Source organism: Chaetodon trifascialis, chromosome 4 (assembly GCF_039877785.1).
Source record: "Chaetodon trifascialis isolate fChaTrf1 chromosome 4, fChaTrf1.hap1, whole genome shotgun sequence".
Taxonomy (NCBI): Eukaryota; Metazoa; Chordata; class Actinopteri; order Chaetodontiformes; family Chaetodontidae; genus Chaetodon; species Chaetodon trifascialis.
In genome coordinates, this window is record NC_092059.1 from 4,170,183 (window position 1) to 4,188,783 (window position 18,601).

At 42.2% G+C, this 18,601-nt stretch overlaps 1 protein-coding gene across 1 annotated transcript in view; it reads left to right on the plus strand.

The window, feature by feature from the left end:
- Positions 1-18,601, plus strand: part of LOC139330657 (gamma-aminobutyric acid receptor subunit gamma-3) — a 44,242-nt gene that overhangs the window by 14,608 nt on the left and 11,033 nt on the right. The window contains exons 3-4 of the mRNA XM_070961697.1: positions 805-872; positions 16,076-16,296. Of these exons, the coding sequence (XP_070817798.1) occupies positions 805-872; positions 16,076-16,296 (289 nt within the window). The remainder of the gene's footprint in view (positions 1-804; positions 873-16,075; positions 16,297-18,601) is intronic.

Genomic DNA, 18,601 nt, shown 5'->3' on the forward strand with positions numbered 1-18,601 from the left:
GCGTCTCTTACACCTCTCCTTGTTTTAAATAAAGTTAATGTTTTCCGTTCATCGTCCCTGTTCTAAATAAAGATACATGAACAGGAGACGGTTTCTAAAGCACGGCAGCCCACCACAGCTTGTGTTTCCCTCTTCTGCTGCTGATGAACATCCTTTTTAGCAGTTCAGACTGGAGGTTTTGGCCTTTTTAATTTGTGCCATTATCTTCTACCTCCAGGTCAAGTAGAAACATTGGAATTTGGAGCCAGACGTAGACCACCACAGCGCTTCATCTCGGTCCAATCAGGGACAGAAAGACTGCCGGTTTATCAGTTAATTGCGTTCATCTGGCGCCCCAGATGTAATTCGGTTCATGATTAGTTGCTGGAGTGAAAACCAGCAGGGAGAAGTGGGATTGAGTACCGGTGGAGTGGACTTCCCTGCACTTCCTCTGACGTTCCCCTGATGTCCTACGTGGACTCATACACGACGTCTAATTGTATATTACGTTGTGTCGCGGTGCTGGTCTGTGGCTCGAACCATTTGTGATGCATGGATGTGTAATTGCTGCTTTCAAGAGAACACTTCTAGAGGTGTTTTATGACAGCAGTTTATGTGATGAAGACTAATGCGTGATCATTATTAACAACCACAGCTCCCCGAGGACTGCTTCACGCAGCAGCTGCTTGCTCTTCAAAGCATTCAGAACAGCAAAGTCTCATCGACCCAACTTCACTTTGCCTCTCTTTGATTTACAAAAGAGGCAGGTATGGTGCCTAAATGGAAGTCTTGATCAATAATTATTTTTGCTCTTTTTCCCCACAGTTAAACCGACTGTTATAGATGTCGACATATTTGTGAACAGCATCGGACCAGTGTCGTCAATAAATATGGTGAGTGGATCCCTCTCACTGAGGTTATGTCCTTACTTACACTTTCTCCACACTCAGCTGAGCATCTGTTCAAATGAAGGTCTTCATGGCTTGCACAATTGCACATATGCACATTGATATATATAAATTTTTATTTTTTTTTACCTTGAAATGTGCAGAATTTAGTTTGAGGAGAGCGAGAAGAGGTGTGCTTCTGCTGAAACAATACAAGGCAGGGTGGTGTTATGTTCCTGAACTTGAGTTTCTTGTTTTTGTGGCGAGAACAGACGTCCGTGGAATGAGTCCGTTGTCAAAACAGCATCACTCAGGTGATCTCTTTGTGCTTCGTCAGTAAGCACGCCGGTAAGCGTTCTGCAATGAACAAAGTCTGTGCAAAGTCTGATAAATGTCTTCACGTGACGACGAAGACTGCTCCATTGATTTTGATCCTGTTTTTGAAGCATCCATCATGAATCTGACAGTGTTTGCGGAGTGCAATGCTAAATCAGTGGCGTATTGACCTCAGGTGTATTGACAACATGTTATATCCTGCTGATATGGCAGATTTGAGTCTCTCTGGAGTCTGGTTTGAACGACCTCCGACAATATTTTCATTAAACACTGAAGCCTCGGGATAAATACAATTAAAATAGAGAGACAGTATCTTTATAAACTATTACTGTGAGTCTCCTTTTTAAAACCACAGCAGCTCTGGGGCTGAAGCAGGAGAGGCTTTAACTTAGCGGACGAGGGGAGACGCAGACCTGAGAGGGACGAGGGAGTCGAGGGTGGATGGAGAAACTGGTCAGGCATGAGCGACAGACAGGAGGTTTTCGGATACTTGGAGTGTGTTTGAAGAATGGTCAAGGGAGGGAGAGTTATGGGTTTTAGAAAGGGATGCAGAGAGAATCGACCGTCAGATGGACAGAGCGAGAGAGGAGGGCTGTAGTTGAGAGGGGAAACAGATTTAAAGACAGAACTGCTGAGACAAACAGAATCTGATCAGAGTCACAGCTGCTGATACTTTATTCTGCTTTGACATCTGTGTTTTAGAGCAAATAATTAGGCTCATTTCATTATTATCTCTAATAAGGACTGATCCAAATTTTCCTTCCTTTACACTGATTCCAGTTCCCAAACTCAGGGTTTTGGCCAAGCACTGATCTGCCAGCAGTGCTCTCGATTTCAAAGATGTAAAATCTGTAAACCTCTTCATGTTAAGACGTGTGTAAGCGGACATGAAGCTGTGACTGCGGATCACCTCCTAACCAGCACAGGGTTTGTGAAATTGTATCTTTAAAATGCATCAACTTTGTGTGTTAAGTAAAGAGGTGGAGCCAGGAAAGGGTTAGCTTAGCTTAGCATAAAGACCAAAGCAGGGTGAAGTAGCTGTCCTGGGTTCGTCTATGGTTCCAGAATCCTATAAACTATACCTCAGAGATGCTGGGAGGTGTATTTTTGAACTTTGGAGAGGAGGCAGCCAGCTGGTTCCCCCTGCGTTCAGTCTTTATGCCGAGCTCACCTCCCTGCTCCTCGTCCATCAGTAACACACAGACATGCGAGTTGTTTCTCAGCTAAAATTTCCAAAAATGAGGTAGAAAACGTTGTTTTCAGTTTCATAATTCTGAGATATTCAGGTCAGCTCACGCTCAGTTTTAAAGCTTTACTTTGAGTTTAATGCCGACTTTAGCACGCTAACATCTGCGTGTTTGCTTTAACTCCTGCTAAACCACACAGCTGCTTTCATTCTGGGTGAAGAAATCTCAGGTTAAAGTTGGCTCTAACATATAGTTAACATTTGCAAGATTGCTGCTGTCAGTCAGGCATCCAGCACACACCCACACACAGTCTTGACGAGGTCTAATCAGCCAAATTAAGTGAGAACACCTGTGTGCCTGAACCACAGGTGTGTGGGGACTCTAATCTTGTCGTCATTGTTGCCACCTGACTGACTTCGTGTCAACAGCTGACAAGTGTTCGGATCTTTTCGTGACTTTATTTTTTAAAAGCCACCTGAACTCGATCCAGCTCTCAAACTCGCAGTCTGTACAGGTGTGAACTGAAAGGCCTGAAAAATGTGACCAAACAACAGCCAATGAGTGACCATTATTTTCCTCTGAATGCATTTTTTCATTGTCAAAGATAAAGATAAAGCGGTGTAGTCCCTGTTTTTAATTCTGTCCTATAACGTACATGCAAATGTCTTTCTGCACCAGCGTGTCCTCTGTCTTGTGTCTCTCATTGAGAGCCAGTCATTTGGTTTAATTTAAATTAGTACCACTGCTTTTTTTAGTGCATATTCGGTGCTGCTACAGCAAGCACTCACGCACCCACTCTGTGTGACAAGCTAATTTTAAGCCCCATTGTCAGACAATTCATATAGCCACAGTATCAACTGTCATACTTGTATTGTTTCTAATTGCAATGCAGTGTATAATTCAGGGTGTCATGACTTCTCCGGAAGACAGACTGTGATTAATCCCCTTCGCTCTGGGAATAAACTCAGAGGAAATTAGGCCATTTTCACATCAGAAAAGTACAATCAGAGAGAAAATTGTTGCTTGAATTTCAATATGAATATCTGAAAGAAATGGACTTATTAATGCTCATCAGCCCACTGAAGCACTGCACCAGGTCTTTTATCAACAGAAAGGCGGCGCTGCCAACGTACAGTGGCTGGGAGGTTTAATCCGATTGGCTGCTGGCTTCCACACTGCAGTAACGGAGCTTTTGATTCATAGGAAATGACTGACATTGTACTCTTCTTTAACAAAAGGCGACCTCACTTGATCCCTGAATGGATAAAACAGCAAGTGAATTATCAAGCCATGAGTGTATCTTTTCATCTGTCCATTCACCCATCCATTTTGCACAATTTACTGATGCCTTCTAAGGACAGATGGGATGTGTAATCCTTCTAGCATATTTTGGGTCTTTACCAGAGTGTTCAGTTGGACGTGCCTGGAATATCTGCACAAGGTGTCCGGGAGGCATCCTGACGAGTGTCCCAAACGGACTCCCTTAAAGACAAACGAGCATCAGATGTCTGAGCTGCTCATTCATTAACCTTGTTAACGTTTTCTATTGAGAGAAACATGGACGCCGGCTTTCTGGTGTTTGCGAGTGTATCTGAAACGTCCATTCAACCAGATGATCAGTTCATTGCAGCAGCAGCTGTTAAGAGTGAATTTTGTCATGATCCAGCAAAAGTCAGAATAACGAACAGTTCAGGCTAAGTGGTCGAATGTCCTCAAGGAAACACAGCAACAAGAGAGTACTCATACTCTATAATTTAAAGTTACTGCTCACACCTTGACATATAGAGTTTATGCTGCACTGTGAGTGTGCTTACACATTGTTCTGAACGCTAATGTTACCATGCTAACATGCTCACACCAGCAGTGCTGCCGTGCTGATGCTTATTAGGCTTACTGTGTTTGTTTGCTGCCTTAGCTTAGTGTGTTAGCATGCTAACATTTGATATTTAGGCTGGTTAGGTGGATCGTCATTAGTTTTGCAGGTGTCTAGTCACAAATCAAGTATTTGCCCTGAATTTTGACCTGATGGTGGCAGTCCAACCATAAATGTGAACCTCAGGGTGGAGGAAAGGTAAGGTCTCCAGAATCTTTTTGGATCGTTAATGTGTAAAAAAGTTCAAAGTGATCCATTCAATAGAAGATAAGAGAGTTTATTCTGGAACAAAGTGCTGGACTGACTGAGCGACTGACGGTCCCAGGAGCCACGCTGCGAACATGGCTAAGAACAGCTGCAGGTATAGTGGATAGAAAACTATCTGAAGTTTGAAGACATACGTGTTATGTGCAAAGAAAAACAAACTAATCATCCCCATGTGAGAGTATTCAACTCCAAAATAACAGTTACTGTATTATCATCATATTATTGAATGTTTGATAAACTAATATATTTGATTCCAATTGTAAACAAACTGGTTGTACATTTAGTTTCTTAAAAAAAATCTCTCAGCAGAAGATGTGAAGAGATTTTTTTTTTCTTTTTACTGTAGACCAAATTGATTTCCAGATCTGTGAAGTTCATGCCAAGTCCCACACCAAGGGACAGAGCATGAAATCAGTCAAAGGCTGGATGTGAAGGACAAAGCTGAAAGTCCTCCCAAAGGAAACAGCACTGGCTCAACGTCATGCCCTTCAGCACCTTCAAGGTCAAACATTAATCACAAGAAAGTGTCCCTTTAAACAGCCACAAAAGCACTTACTCATACTCATATGTCCTCAAGTTTGACATTTATTTAATAAAGACATGAAGGACAGCTGACCAATAGTTCACCAGGTGAATCAGTACAACCTGACAACCAAAAGACGTGAGCAAGAAAATGAAAGTTTTCCTCAAATTAAGCAAATCAGACTTTAGCAAGAAGGGTTCAGTGCCAGAAGAGGCACTAGAACCAGAGCTGGGAAACAGAACCGATGGAGGCCAGTTTGACCACATGGAAAACAGCACAGAGGTGATTTAAATCGGCTCCGACCGGAGCTCGAAGGCACAGCGGGGTCAGGCGGGAACAGGTGAGGCGTGAAGCAGGGGAGGAGCTAGAGGGAGGTCAGGTTACGGCAGGATCAGGAGCCCAATCTGGCAGACTGGACACTACAGTGACTCGCTATCGCCCCTTCAGGTACAAAGAGGTATTACAAAACAGGGCGAGCTGAGGCTAGCTGGTTAGCATGCTAACTACAGTAGATATCTCTGAAACACAATACATAAATATCTGTGACATAATGTGAAAATCTTAATTTCTTCACATTCTGTTGATAGTTTATTTTTTGAATGTTTTGAACTAAAATTGTTACATTTTGCACCTTTAATGCTAACATCACTTGTGGGTTAGGGTTAGTGTGTGTGTGTGTGTGTGTGTGTGTGTGTGTGTGTGTGTGTGTGTGTGTGTGTGTGTGTGTGTGTTGGGGGGGGGGGGGGGCTTCTGTGCTTTAAACCCATGCTGCTGGCTGGTATTTTGCAACACGCACTAATTTCTCAGTTGTAGAGATAACTTATTATATCATTGCTACTAGCTGCTGTTTCTCACTGAAATCCCATTTATCATGTTAGTGAGCCAGAGCTGAAAGACTGTAGGTGTGTGATGAGGTGTTAAAAATCCCAAAGCAAGTGCAGCCTATAAATATGCCTTTCACCAGTAATTTTGACTGGTTTCCTGCAAGTTGCTTCATTTGTGAATACTGAAAGCGTCCTTATTTAGGCTGTCAAGACAAAGTGCTTTCTACCCCCACACACGTCCTGGATTGTCTGTAAATGGGAAACCCGTCTCTTCTTCTGTCATTGTTTCTTCATTAGGCGCAGTGACGACGGAGCACACTGTGAATGAACCATTGAGAAGGAACAATTCGCTGAGCTACTGTATGTTTTAATAAGAAATGAACAGTATGTAACGTTGGAGAAGGCAGCCTCCTTGTTATTATAAAGAAGCTATTTTTATGCTTGTGGGTCATGCAGTGTCCAAGGCAACTTGGTGTCCTCCAGTATTTCCTGCCAAAACGAAGGCTGGTGCCAGTGGGGTCCCCGATGCTATTCTCACCCTGTGGAGCGAGCTGCCCACTCTCAGGCTATCACACACTGGATATCCAAAGAAATACAATATTCATGCCATTTCATTTCCCGCTGCGTAAGCGAGCTGCTGGCAGGGCTACCGCAACATCCTTGGCACTGTGGTTTTCTTTAGCTCCCAGCACAATATTAATTTGTGATGTTCCTGAAATTTGCAGCTTAGTGTAATTGTTTGGCTCGTTCCTGCTGTGATAGAAAATTGCCTAGAAAAATTTTTTTATTCACTTCATAAAAATCTTTCTTCAATAAGAAGGTCAGCTGGTTCAGCTTAGTTACAGGACGGCTCAGATGCAAGGGGAAAAGTATGTTTTCACTTAATAAGCCCGAGTGATGCATCTCATTTTTTCATTTTTCTGGCTGGAAGATTTGGTTAATGAAGTCATCAGCATGAGGATCCTATAATGAGGCTCTTGGTAACGCCACAAACAGAACAGATCTCAGTGGAATATTAACATGCTGCTGGTGTGCTTCAATCAGCATGTAATGAACTTACAAAAATACCTTTCCCGTGTTCATGACTTTCATGATACCCGTGTGGCCACAGCGCTGAGCAGCCTCAGTGTGCTCCTCGGTGCTGCAGACAGACTCCTCGGCTTCATTTCAAACTGCTTTGTATCGCTGTTTTGATTCCAGGCATGAGAAACGAGCAGACGTACTGTCCTACCGCTGCTCCAACACTCGCCACGAACGCTGCTGGAGACTTTTAGAGGGAGTGATGCATGACCGAGGGAGGCACGGAGGCAGATATTGTGTAGTAATTGCAAAAAAGGAACCATTCAGGCTGAAGTGGAGTTTGAGATTCCATTACCGTCCTGAGATCCAGCATTGCCTTGTTTAAATGAATCACATTTTGCATTATTTTTCTCAAGTAAGACATCTGTCCTCGCTCTTTCAATGTATTTTAGGTTAATTCTGACAAACCCTGTTAGAAATCGAACAAAATGCTTGTAACACTTGCTGTTTTCCGTGTTCCATTGAGGTTTTTTATGACTCGTCATTAATGTGTGTCACAATAAACGATACACTGTCACATAATAAGATGAACCACATCACACCACAGACGTGTGACGTGCATTTAACATCCAAACAAACCAGCTGAAGAAAAGTAAAGCACCACCTGGTTATCAGACACAGGGAGATTTCCAGTGAGAACACACTCATAAAGGATAAATCACTTGAGCTGTATTGTCAGTATTGATTACAGTCAAGTGAATATGAACTACTGGTCAGTATTAATCACTGTTGTGTCAGGTAAGTATTGATTCTCATCACTATTGGAAGTAAATCATATTCATGAGGCTTCTGAACAGTGAGGTTATTTCTGCTTCCAGGAACGTTCATTTAAAACCCTGATTCCAAGAAAAGTTGGTACGCTGTTTAAAACGTAAATTGAAAACAAAAACCAATGATTTCAAATCCTATTCAACCTTCATTCAATTGAAAACAGTATAATATATTTATGTTCGAACTGTTTTTTGTTGTCCTGCTGTGCAAACAAAGCATTACAGTAAGAAATTAACGCATACAGTCAACTTAAAGACGACACGCCTCCGAAAACACCACGATTGTTGATTGTGAACACGATTAACAAAACTCCAAAGGCACAGTGCATCACTAATCAGCATCTGCTCGGACAGGTGTTTGACAAGCCCCCAAAAATACACTTAGCTCAACCTTGCAACCAGAACGTGTGCACAGAACACCGTAACTGAGGGTTAGTTTGCAGAGCATGAAGTCTTTATTTAACCAAATCTATGGGAGTATGGAGGTCTGACCAAGAACAACCAAAAAATGGAGGGAGTCTGGGACAGTCAGGTTCTGGACCGTAGGACCCAGAACTCCCCCTCACCTAAAAAACCAAAAGAAGTGCAAAAACTAAGCTAACAAACAAACTAAACTAGATGACCAGACCTCCATTCTTGGCAAGAAAAACCCAAAACCAAATAGAGAAAATCAGAAGCTGCTTTGTCCACGAGGAAGAGAGATCTTTCTCCTCTCCCTTAAATATGGTCACCCACTAATCACCGTAATCAGAAACATCTGAGACTGGGGAAGTTGTGGGAAGCTCCAAAAACACCTGTTTGGAACATCCCACAGGTAAACAGGTTCATTGGTAACAGACTGAAATGTAATCATGTCAAAGAAGTAAATTTTTTTTTGGCGTTTTTTCCACATCACAAGCCTTTTTTTTCACACCACATGAGCTTTTTCACGTTTGGTTGAAACTGTGAAAAAGGGAGTGATGAATTGCTCACGTAAGGAATGTGCTGAGAAATCTAAAAAAGTTTTTTGACAGATTGAATTTTTATTTATTTGTTTGACCCTCATAACCATAAAAAAGCCAAATCAACCAGCTCTATCCTGATGCACCTTTTGTATAGAATATTTGATGCAGGTGCTCAAAGTGGCCTCATGTTCACTTTTTAGTGTGTACAAGCAAATACATCTTTCAGTATCTCCACAACAATTTCATTCACATTGTAGTGCGCTATGTTCGAGAGCTAGACTGATGTCATTTTAGGGTTCAGGTTTATCTTACAGCTGCAAAATGCTCTGCTCAGTACATCTTTGTCACAATTCCCGTAACAGATGTTTTGTGTGTGCACATGTAGATATAACGGAGAAAAATCAAAATTTCTGTGGACTAGATGACATTTTGACCACATTTTGGTCTTTCGCAGTTGGAAGACTAATGGCTGAAAGTTTGGACATTGGGAGCTGGATTGTGGTGTGAACTGTCTCAGTTGCAGGGGGATGACATTATGGGATGGGATTTTACTATTGTGCCCGCAGTCTGCATGTACAGAATGTGGTGATTAGGGATATCCTACCCAGCTCAGACAACACAGTCCATCCATAAAAATCTACAGAACCATGAACAATGCCTTATTTGCATCAGGGGACAGGGAGGTCAGTGGCATATGCCTCCGCTCTCTTTTCCCAGAAATGAAAAGCTGCACCTCTGCAGGCGGCGCAGGGCGAGGTGTCATCATGGTAGGTGGCTTCTTCACATTGCAGCTGTTTATTCTCGTCTTTTGTGCTGATTATTGCTGTGCCTGCAAAGAATTTCTGAGCTCTCAGCTGTGACATATTTCAAATCATTGGTAGACTGAAATTGGAAAGGGCAGAAGCATGAACTTTCCAGAAAAAACTAAATGAAGAAGCATGCTTGTTTCACATGTTTCTTATCTGCAGTCCTGACAGCTGCAGCACTGAAATAAAATTTTAATTTCTCCTTGATGGCATGAAATGTCAACAGATGTTTTAACAAGAAGGACTGCTACTAAACAAGGACCCAGCATCCATGGAAATCTGGATTTTGGGTTAATCTCTGCGCTCCATCTTTCTGCTGCTGGAGAAAAAGACAGAACGTGGGTGGACAAGCTATCCACTTTGGCTGTTTGTGATATATGCAGAGTAGAAACGTTAAGCAGAACAAATTATGTTGGACAGTTTTGTTGGCCGTTGATTAGATTAGTTGAACTGTGAAACATAAATAATACAAGAATAACAAGCGTTCCATGTGTGGCATTAAGCTTCTCGAGGCCAGTGAAGCGTGCTGTTAACAAACTCTGTTCATTTATTTTCTATACCCTCTTATTCTCGGCACAGTAAAGGAGAGCTGGCCAAGTTTAGTAATGTGCAAAGTAGATGAAATGATGTGAATAAGAGCCATACAGCATGCAAGATGTGTCATTCAAATGATTAACCAATAATGATTAAACTAATAATCAAGATCAGTGGTGAATCTGTGTCCAGAGACGCTTCAGAGGCAACAATTGGTGTGTGAAGCGTGCATGAAAGGCCAAACACTTTGTGAGGTCTCACCTATTAAGTCTCAAATTGCTGACTGCCACTGTATTAAGGGAATAGGAGTTTTTAGACCTTTCATGCTTCTATGTTCATCCTTAGTTTTATCTCATTTTATTATTATTATAATAAAGTTTTCTGTGCATGTGCATGTGCAAAGCACTTTGAGAGGCAGTTCTTGTGCGAAAGGTGGAATAGAAATAAAGTTAATTATCGTTATTGTTATTCAAAGATAACATGAAAGCGAAGGAAATGACTGACGTCGCAAAGGAACTGCTCTTGAGTTTTGGGTTTTGTTGTATCGTAGTCAAACTTCGCGTTACAGAGATTTGCAGCTCTGACATTCTGTATCTGTGTACTTGACAAAACCTCTGAGCAGCAGGTCACACCAGGTGGGTGCAAAGTTTGTCTCCTGGTTCCAAACGACCTTTAGCTGCCTCTAACAAGGACTGACTTCGAGCCAACAGAGGAACATGACAAGATGTCTCAAAGCACAGGACAGATACAGTATGTACTGTATGCCTTTTGCTGCATAATCAGAAAATGCCAGCTTCACTCTGCGGAGCTTCAGCTGTATGCTTTGCCCTAGTTTACAGTATCTGGTGCAGTGACCAGGACTGGGATTTTGGAAAAGAAATAACATTAAAATACCACAGGTTGCATCTGTGGAAATGTTTATTTCACAGAGGTGTTCAAATGTTAATGCTCTGACGATTTCATGTTGAAAGTGGGTCATTTCTGCCTTGACCTGTTGGAGGAGGAGTGTTAAAAAGTACTTCTCTGTGCAGTTAAAAAGTGCTGGAGAGCCGAAAAATAGAGGTCTTATCCAAGCCCTTGAATATATGGGAATGTCAGACATAAATGGTGCAACTGCAGAATCTCCAAGAACATTCATGAGTACAACAAACAAGTTAAAAACAATATAACAATATCCATTTTACAGACTCACAATTACAGCGGGATGACATTATGGGATTTTTACTATTGTGCCCACAATCTGCATGTACATAATGTGGTGATTAGGGATATCCTACCCAGCTCAGACAACACAGTCCATCCATAAAAATCTACAGAACCATGAACTATGCCTTATTTGCATCAGGGGACAGGAAGGTCAGTGGCATATGCCTCCGCTCTCTTTTCCCAGAAATGAAAAGCTGCACCTCTGCAGGCGGCGCAGGGCGAGGTGTCATCATGGTAGGTGGCTTCTTCCAGGCCGCTTCACATTGCAGCTGTTTATTCCATCCCGAGCCATTAGTCAGCCCAGTTGCTGTCTAATTTGTATTCTGGTCATTTGAAACATTGGGTAAACTGTGGCAGAATAATTCCCCACATATCAGAGTCAACATTAAACCATGTGCAGATTTTCAATAATGACTAATATCCCCATTTGTCCACATGATTTAAAAACTGATGGGGAAATATTCCATTATAAGAATAAATCTGTTCAGCCTGACCCAACTTAACATCTTATAGACAGGAGAGAATGATGAATGACGGAATTAAATCTTTCACTTTGCACACAGTGGCTTTTAAAAGCAAAGCCGCACTCGATCACTAAGAGCAGAGAGGTTTTGGCTCGGATGCTGAACCTTAGTGAAGGCGGCTAGACCAGTTTTGAACGAGCCGCTGGTCCAGCCTCCTCCTGACCACTCTGGGTTGTCTTTGCACCAGGACGAACACATTTAATTTTTTTGTGGAAATCTGATGCTTTGCATGAGCAAAGGCATTAAAATATGGGCCTTACAGGTATATTATGATGCTGAACTTGAGTCTTGTGTTGGCTGTTGCAGGAGCTGAGTGTGTAGCGATGCTCTGCAGGTTAGCTGAGCTGTAACTGGGCACCAGCTTTGAATAATAAAGGACTGTAAGTAAGTAGAGTCACTCAGAGAGCGCAGACCTCCGCTCTTCTGTGATACGCAAATCCGGAGGCGCAGTCGCTGTAATTAGCAGCGTGATATGCGTGTATTTATGTTTCCATAGCCACCGAAGTTTGAGGAAAAAGTGATGATACAATTGTACAGATTCTCCCACAGACCCTGAATGCTCCACGATGACTGTTTCCTGGATAAAGTGCAGTGGAGGTTAAGTTAAACTGGATGATGCGATACAGCCAAGACAAAGGTCAGCATGTCATGACTGCTCGCTGTTGGTCGACTACGTAATTCCTGTGTCAAAGTTCATAAAGCTGAATTTAACACAAAAAAAGCAGATTACTTCTCAAAATCCACTTGAGCAGGTTTCATTTAAGTGGACTGATTTTGCCACAAACAGAAACAGAAAAGCAAGAAGTTCAGATTCAAACTAAGATTTTTTACCTTTAGATATGAAAATGTGATCTTGTGCTTTCAGTCTGCTGTTAGCTCAAATTCACATTTTTCAGATCTTCACTTCTTCTTCTTCTACACTGAAATGTGATGATTTGACATCTTTTCCAAAACCTTTAAATTTAGCCTGTAATGTTCGGGCTTCCCACAGGATTTTGAACCTGGCTGCCGAGATTTGCTCCCATTCAGCCAATATCCTCACTGTCAATATAGGCGGGATTAAGCATACAGCGTTAAGCACCTGACAGGTGTGCATGTCTCAGGGGATCATCTGTTCTTAACCTCAGCTGAAATGAATTTATCATGTGGGGTCTATCCCGACTGTCCAGCAGCATCTTTGATTTTACTGCAGGTATATGCAGTACCTCTAAATCAACAGCCTTAATATAGCAGCTCCTCTGAGGCGGCTAAGGTGAAAAACCCATTTTATTCTCAGCAACGCTTGCTGTGGTGGCTGAAAGCAGCTGCAGGCAGCAGGGAGGGGAAGTGAGATCGATACTCTTTCAGCATAGTTATAATTTCCTCTTAATGTGAAATTATATAAGAGATTAGAAAGGTGGAAATTTTGGTGCGTTATTAGAGATTTACCTCTCACCCTGCAGCTGCAGCTCACTGTTTCCAGATGTGATTGCTTCAGCTCATATTAGTGCTATTTATTTGATTTGCAGCACTTTTCCTCCACTGGTCATTAAATCCTGGATAATGTTCACTTACTTCAAATCCCCTGAGCTCCATACAGTTAAAGGTCATGAGCACCCAGTAGTTCTCTTGATTATAGACTTCGTTCTAATTGGCGAGCTATTCAAACTGGTGTAGAGACTGGGTAAAAGGTCAAACGCATTTCAGGCAGCGGTATGAAAAGATGTGGTTTGCCAGAGGAGAGCAGGCTGTTATTAATTTCATTATACTGTACATCTTTATCTGTGTTGTTGCTTAAGAGGAATTCAGCTGTTGATCACTGTCAAGTATGATTACACAGCAGGGACTCGTCATGCTTATCTGCATTATGTTGAACTTTCGCTGCTGCACATTATTTGCATCATCACCTATGTACAGTAAGCAGCATCACATATCATTTTACACACAATTAATGGAGCGATTGTTTGCCTCATTAAATTGCATCTAGTTTCCAATTACTGCGAGGCAGCCGTGATACGGCTCTTTTAATCACAGGTCTGGTACATCTGAATGCAAATTGAATTAGATGCAGATATCTTGCAGAGTTACTTCCCGCCGCCTGGACGCCTTTTCCAGCACAAATCCACCTGTTGTTTTGTTGTTTCTGCATCAACAACAGAATCATTTTCCATATAATTTCACATAAGTAGCTTCTGTTCTGTGCTAACCGGCAGGCCAACATGAGGAAACCTCCAGCAAGGCCGAAGAGCAAAACATATTGGATGATTTCATGTGTCCGCATTAACTGCAGCTATACCTGGACGTATGTTGAGAAAGTACATTTACACCTGGGATGTGTGTGACCAACATACAATAAACTGGCTTTTCACTGTCAATACTTAACACCTCATGGTGCTAAAATCACCAGGAACTGACACACCGGAGGGCATCGCCTGTGTAGGGTGACCCCCGATATGGCCAAACTAACAAAAAACTATTAAAACATTTGTGCTTGGTTTCAGATCTTGAGAAGAGACTCTGCAGTAAATGCATGAACACAGACATGAGAGTGGTTTCACTCTGTTCATCTGACACTCAGCAGGAATCAGAATAAGTACATTTTCCTAAATGTCAAACTATTCCTTGAATGCAATGTGAAGACGAGGCCAGTCTGAATGACTGATTTCATAATAGATACGATTATAATCTGCAGAGAGTCAAACAGAAGGCAGAATCTTGATGAGAAAACATCAGTTTCACTGGTGTTCAAGTAAAGAAACCACAGTAATTCATGTCAGTAGTGTTTGTTAGTGTCACTGTTCAGCCATTTTTAAAACCACGACATGTTTATATTTATGATCCTGTTCTGTCAGAGGGTCTAGACTTAAGAAACTCCGGGGCTCTGTCATGGTGACACAGTCCCTCTTCAGCCTCAGACCTCTTTCTTTCCCCGTGGTCATGTATTGATTTTCCAACTTTCTAGACTCTGCAGTTCCTCGTCTGTCTACCAGTTGCTACTCTTCACTTTCCTGCTCGGGTTTTCTTGCTTTTCTTGAATCCTCTGTGCTGAGCACTCAACCAAAAACCCCTGTTAAGAAAAAGCAAGGCAGTGAGTTGGATGGATTGCCCTCAGATTTGGAAGTGACAGCAGCCTGGATGAAGAGGCCAAAGCTTCCTGCAAAGCTGTTTCAGTGTCTCTGAGGCACACAACGATGCGAAAACAGTGCTGCAGTATTTCAAATCATTTCATTGTTAAATATACGCAGAGGTGTGTGCTGTACAGTGGATAACACCTGCCTGCTGGGTCCTGTCTGTGTGGAGTTCACAATATGCAATGCAAAACTAATGACATTCACATCAGCCTCAGCTGTACCTCATGTTTAGTGCTAATTAGCAAACATAAGCATGCTAACATGCTAAAGTAAGATGGTGAACATGATAAGCAATGTACATGCTAGCATGTCAATGGAAGCACGATGGTATGCTCACGTTAGCATTTAGCTCAAAGCGCTGTTGCACCCATTTGCAGCCTGACAGAGCTGCTAGCATAGCTGTGGACTCCTGTTACGTTTGTAGAAGGTTCAGTAGATCTCAGACAAAGAGCTCTAAGGGCCAAGTCACATGCAGGAGAGCACCAGCTGTGCCGCCAAGCGCCATCTTTTACTTAAGGATTCGCAGGTCATTCATTCTGTGTCATCAATCGTTACCCAAAATGTGATTGTGACAAAATCTCATAATAAAAATGGAGTTGATGGGAACGTGGGAACCTGTTAAATGTACTATCAGGCATCACATGTGCTCTGGTCAAACATGTCTGCTGTGAGCCAGTCCATCAGCAATCACGCTCTCCAGACCATTAACTTTACACTGACTGTGACATATTTCTCCATACATCACTAAAAGGGTAATAAATGATGATTTCTGGCTACAAACGCCAAGTAAAACTGAGCAGCTGTCCAGGTGCTGGCAGACGCTTAAAACCACAGGCGGATGCACTGCTTCCTTGGAGAGTTTGCTAGCAGCACAATGGCGATTTGAGCAAATCACTGAGAGGGGGCAGGTGAGGTCTGTGCTCGACATGCAGGCCAGTGAACAAGTGAAAGGATAAATGCTCCCGCTGGTGAAAGTGATGAATGATAGATGCCGTCCATAGACGTGTTGCTGAAACCCATAATCCCTCTATTTAGTGTCATTTAAAAAGAAAAATCAATGCTCTGGAGTAGCAGGTGAAGCTGCTCATTTTCTCTCTCTCTCTCTCTCTCTCAGTAAGGCCACAGAGCAGCATCAGTGATGGTGAACTATGTTTTTTCAATGAAATGGCACCAAGTGATCCAGCGCTGTACATCCACTCTAATGTCTTTTGATTTCCTCTTACAGGAATACCAAATCGACATCATCTTTGCCCAGACGTGGACGGACAGCCGTCTCAGATACAACAGCACAATGAAGAAATTGACTCTGAACAGCAATATGGTTGGACTTATTTGGCTGCCAGACACCATCTTCAGAAACTCCAAGAATGCAGATTCGCACTGGATTACGATGCCCAACCAGCTGCTCAGAATATGGAACGACGGGAAGATACTTTACACCTTAAGGTAAACACAACAGAGGAACTTCAGTGTAGAAATGCAATGCAAAGTCAAAGCTTTAGCATGTTTTAATGGATTTTAATTACAGCAATAAGAGTATGCTGTTACCTGACTGCCTGTCAACGATCAAAGTTAAGTCAGTTAATTTCAGTATTTCAGTTTTGTTTTGTCCAAAGATGTTCACTTCACAATAATATAAATCACAGAAAAGCAGCAAATCCTCCCGTTTAAGAGGCTGGAAGAGCCAGAAAATGAATCAATTATCAAAATATTTGCTGATTAACTTTCTGTCACTTAGCTTACTGATTCATGGGCTCAGGTCAGTTCGCTTTCTTAAGCTCCAGTTTACACAAAATCCTCAAATACTTTAATGTCATGTATGCTAACTGCAAAATCTCTGTTCTGTAAAGATCAAGCAGCTCAGAGCTTTAGGATACAGCAACAGGCTGCAGAATGTTTACTTACAGTAAATATATAGTCAACATTTCCCAACATGGTTCTTATAATCACCTCCCTGAATCTCCATGTTCTCTGCGCTGATTGATAAACCTCAGTTTATCAATCAGCCAATCACGCAGTTTCATTCACCAGGAAATTTATGCAAAATAACTGGTGATGCAAACATTCCCCAAAAAGAGCGGCGCAAAAGCAATTAGCCCCTGTCATTGCTGTTTGTAAGTGCAAATTGCCTGCTTGAGCTTTAAGACCAATTTACTAAGGCAGCCACCCTCGTGCCCTGAAGCACTCGTTGTAATTGGAGCACTCGACATTAATATAAACTGCTCCTTCAGTAATAAGCATCTGCAGACTGTCCTCAGTCTTTTCTGGCACTGTCCTTATGTTGTGAGACAGCTCCAGATTCTTCACTGACAGTGAAGAATCTGGAGTCTTCAGTCGAGCGCCGTCAAACTTTTCCGCCGTGGCTTTTTTCGACTCCCATCGGCCTGTCAAGCGTTGTGTTGGACCTGCAGAAACCTAAGAATCTGCACAGAGCTAGCACATTTCCGCAAAGAACAAAGAAGTGACGAGCGAGTCAAGTCACGGCGCGACCCTCCCTCGTGCAGCTCTTTTGATGTGGAGCGTTCAGGAGCGGGCAAACTTTGAGGAGTAATATCCGTTGATGGCATGAGAGAAAGATGGTGAAATGTCAGTGGGTATTAATTGTCCATTGGCTTGGCTGCAGTAAACAGAGATGACATTTTGTGATATCCATGCCTCTCCCACATGCATGCTATTGTCCCATTTCCATGCTTTAATGAGGTTTAAAGATCATGCCAGAATTACATTACAAAGACTTCCCTCTCTACTTTCTTCTTCCTTTTCCTGTCTCATGTGTCCACTCTTGGACGTTATATATGCGATTTACACATTGATTTCTATTTTTTCTCTTACTTTAGACTTTAAGTCGCTTTCAGCAGACTTTCCTTAATGTTGTTTCCTCAGTCAGACGTGCTCCAGTTTCATGGCAACGCAAACTGTGGAATTATTAAAGCTTCAGCTTTATTTTGAAACTTGTAAGTCTGTGTGTGTGTGTGTGTGTGTGTGTGTGTGTGTGTGTGTGTGTGTGTGTGTGTTTGTTTGTGTATGACCATGTTTAAAGAGGTCAGGTCACTGCTTTCTTTAAATGGTTCGTAATTGAGGGTCAACAACATATTGGCTGCATAATTGCCTCCGGTCTGTCTCGTCTTAAGGGAAATCTGGCTTTAAGCTGCATCACAGACAGATCTCCTCAGCATGTGCACATCCGGACATGACGTGTGTGACGTAGGTTTGATGCTTCATCGTCGTGGAGGCACACGTGCTAGCAAAGATAAGGTTGTGCAACGTCACGTAGTTTCCCCAGAACCAGCGTTTCTCAGTCTCAGTCCACAGACTGACTGCAGCTGCTCACTCGTCTGTCTGCCTCTTATGAGTTTTGTGACTTACAGGCCACAGAAGGCTGATAGAAGTCAAAGAAGTCCACCTTTAATTTTTTAATTTAGATTATTGCTCACATTCATGCTGTGTTTCATTCAATGTGAGCTTGCAGTGGTAACGTGTTGAAAGATAAAGTGATGAATACGAAGAAAATGTGGAATATTTTCAACTACTTACAGTAAATTAAATGCGTAGCTCTAGATACTGGAACTACAGCTAGAATCATTGAAGGGTATTAATATACAGGATACAAACGCTGAAACTAACAGTTATTTTCCTGATTAATTCATCTTTGGTCCTTACAGTCGAATGTCAGCAAATAGTAAAAAATGAGCATCTCAGTTTCTCAGAGTTCAAGGTGTCGTCCTCAGACATCTTGCTTTGCTTCACCAAC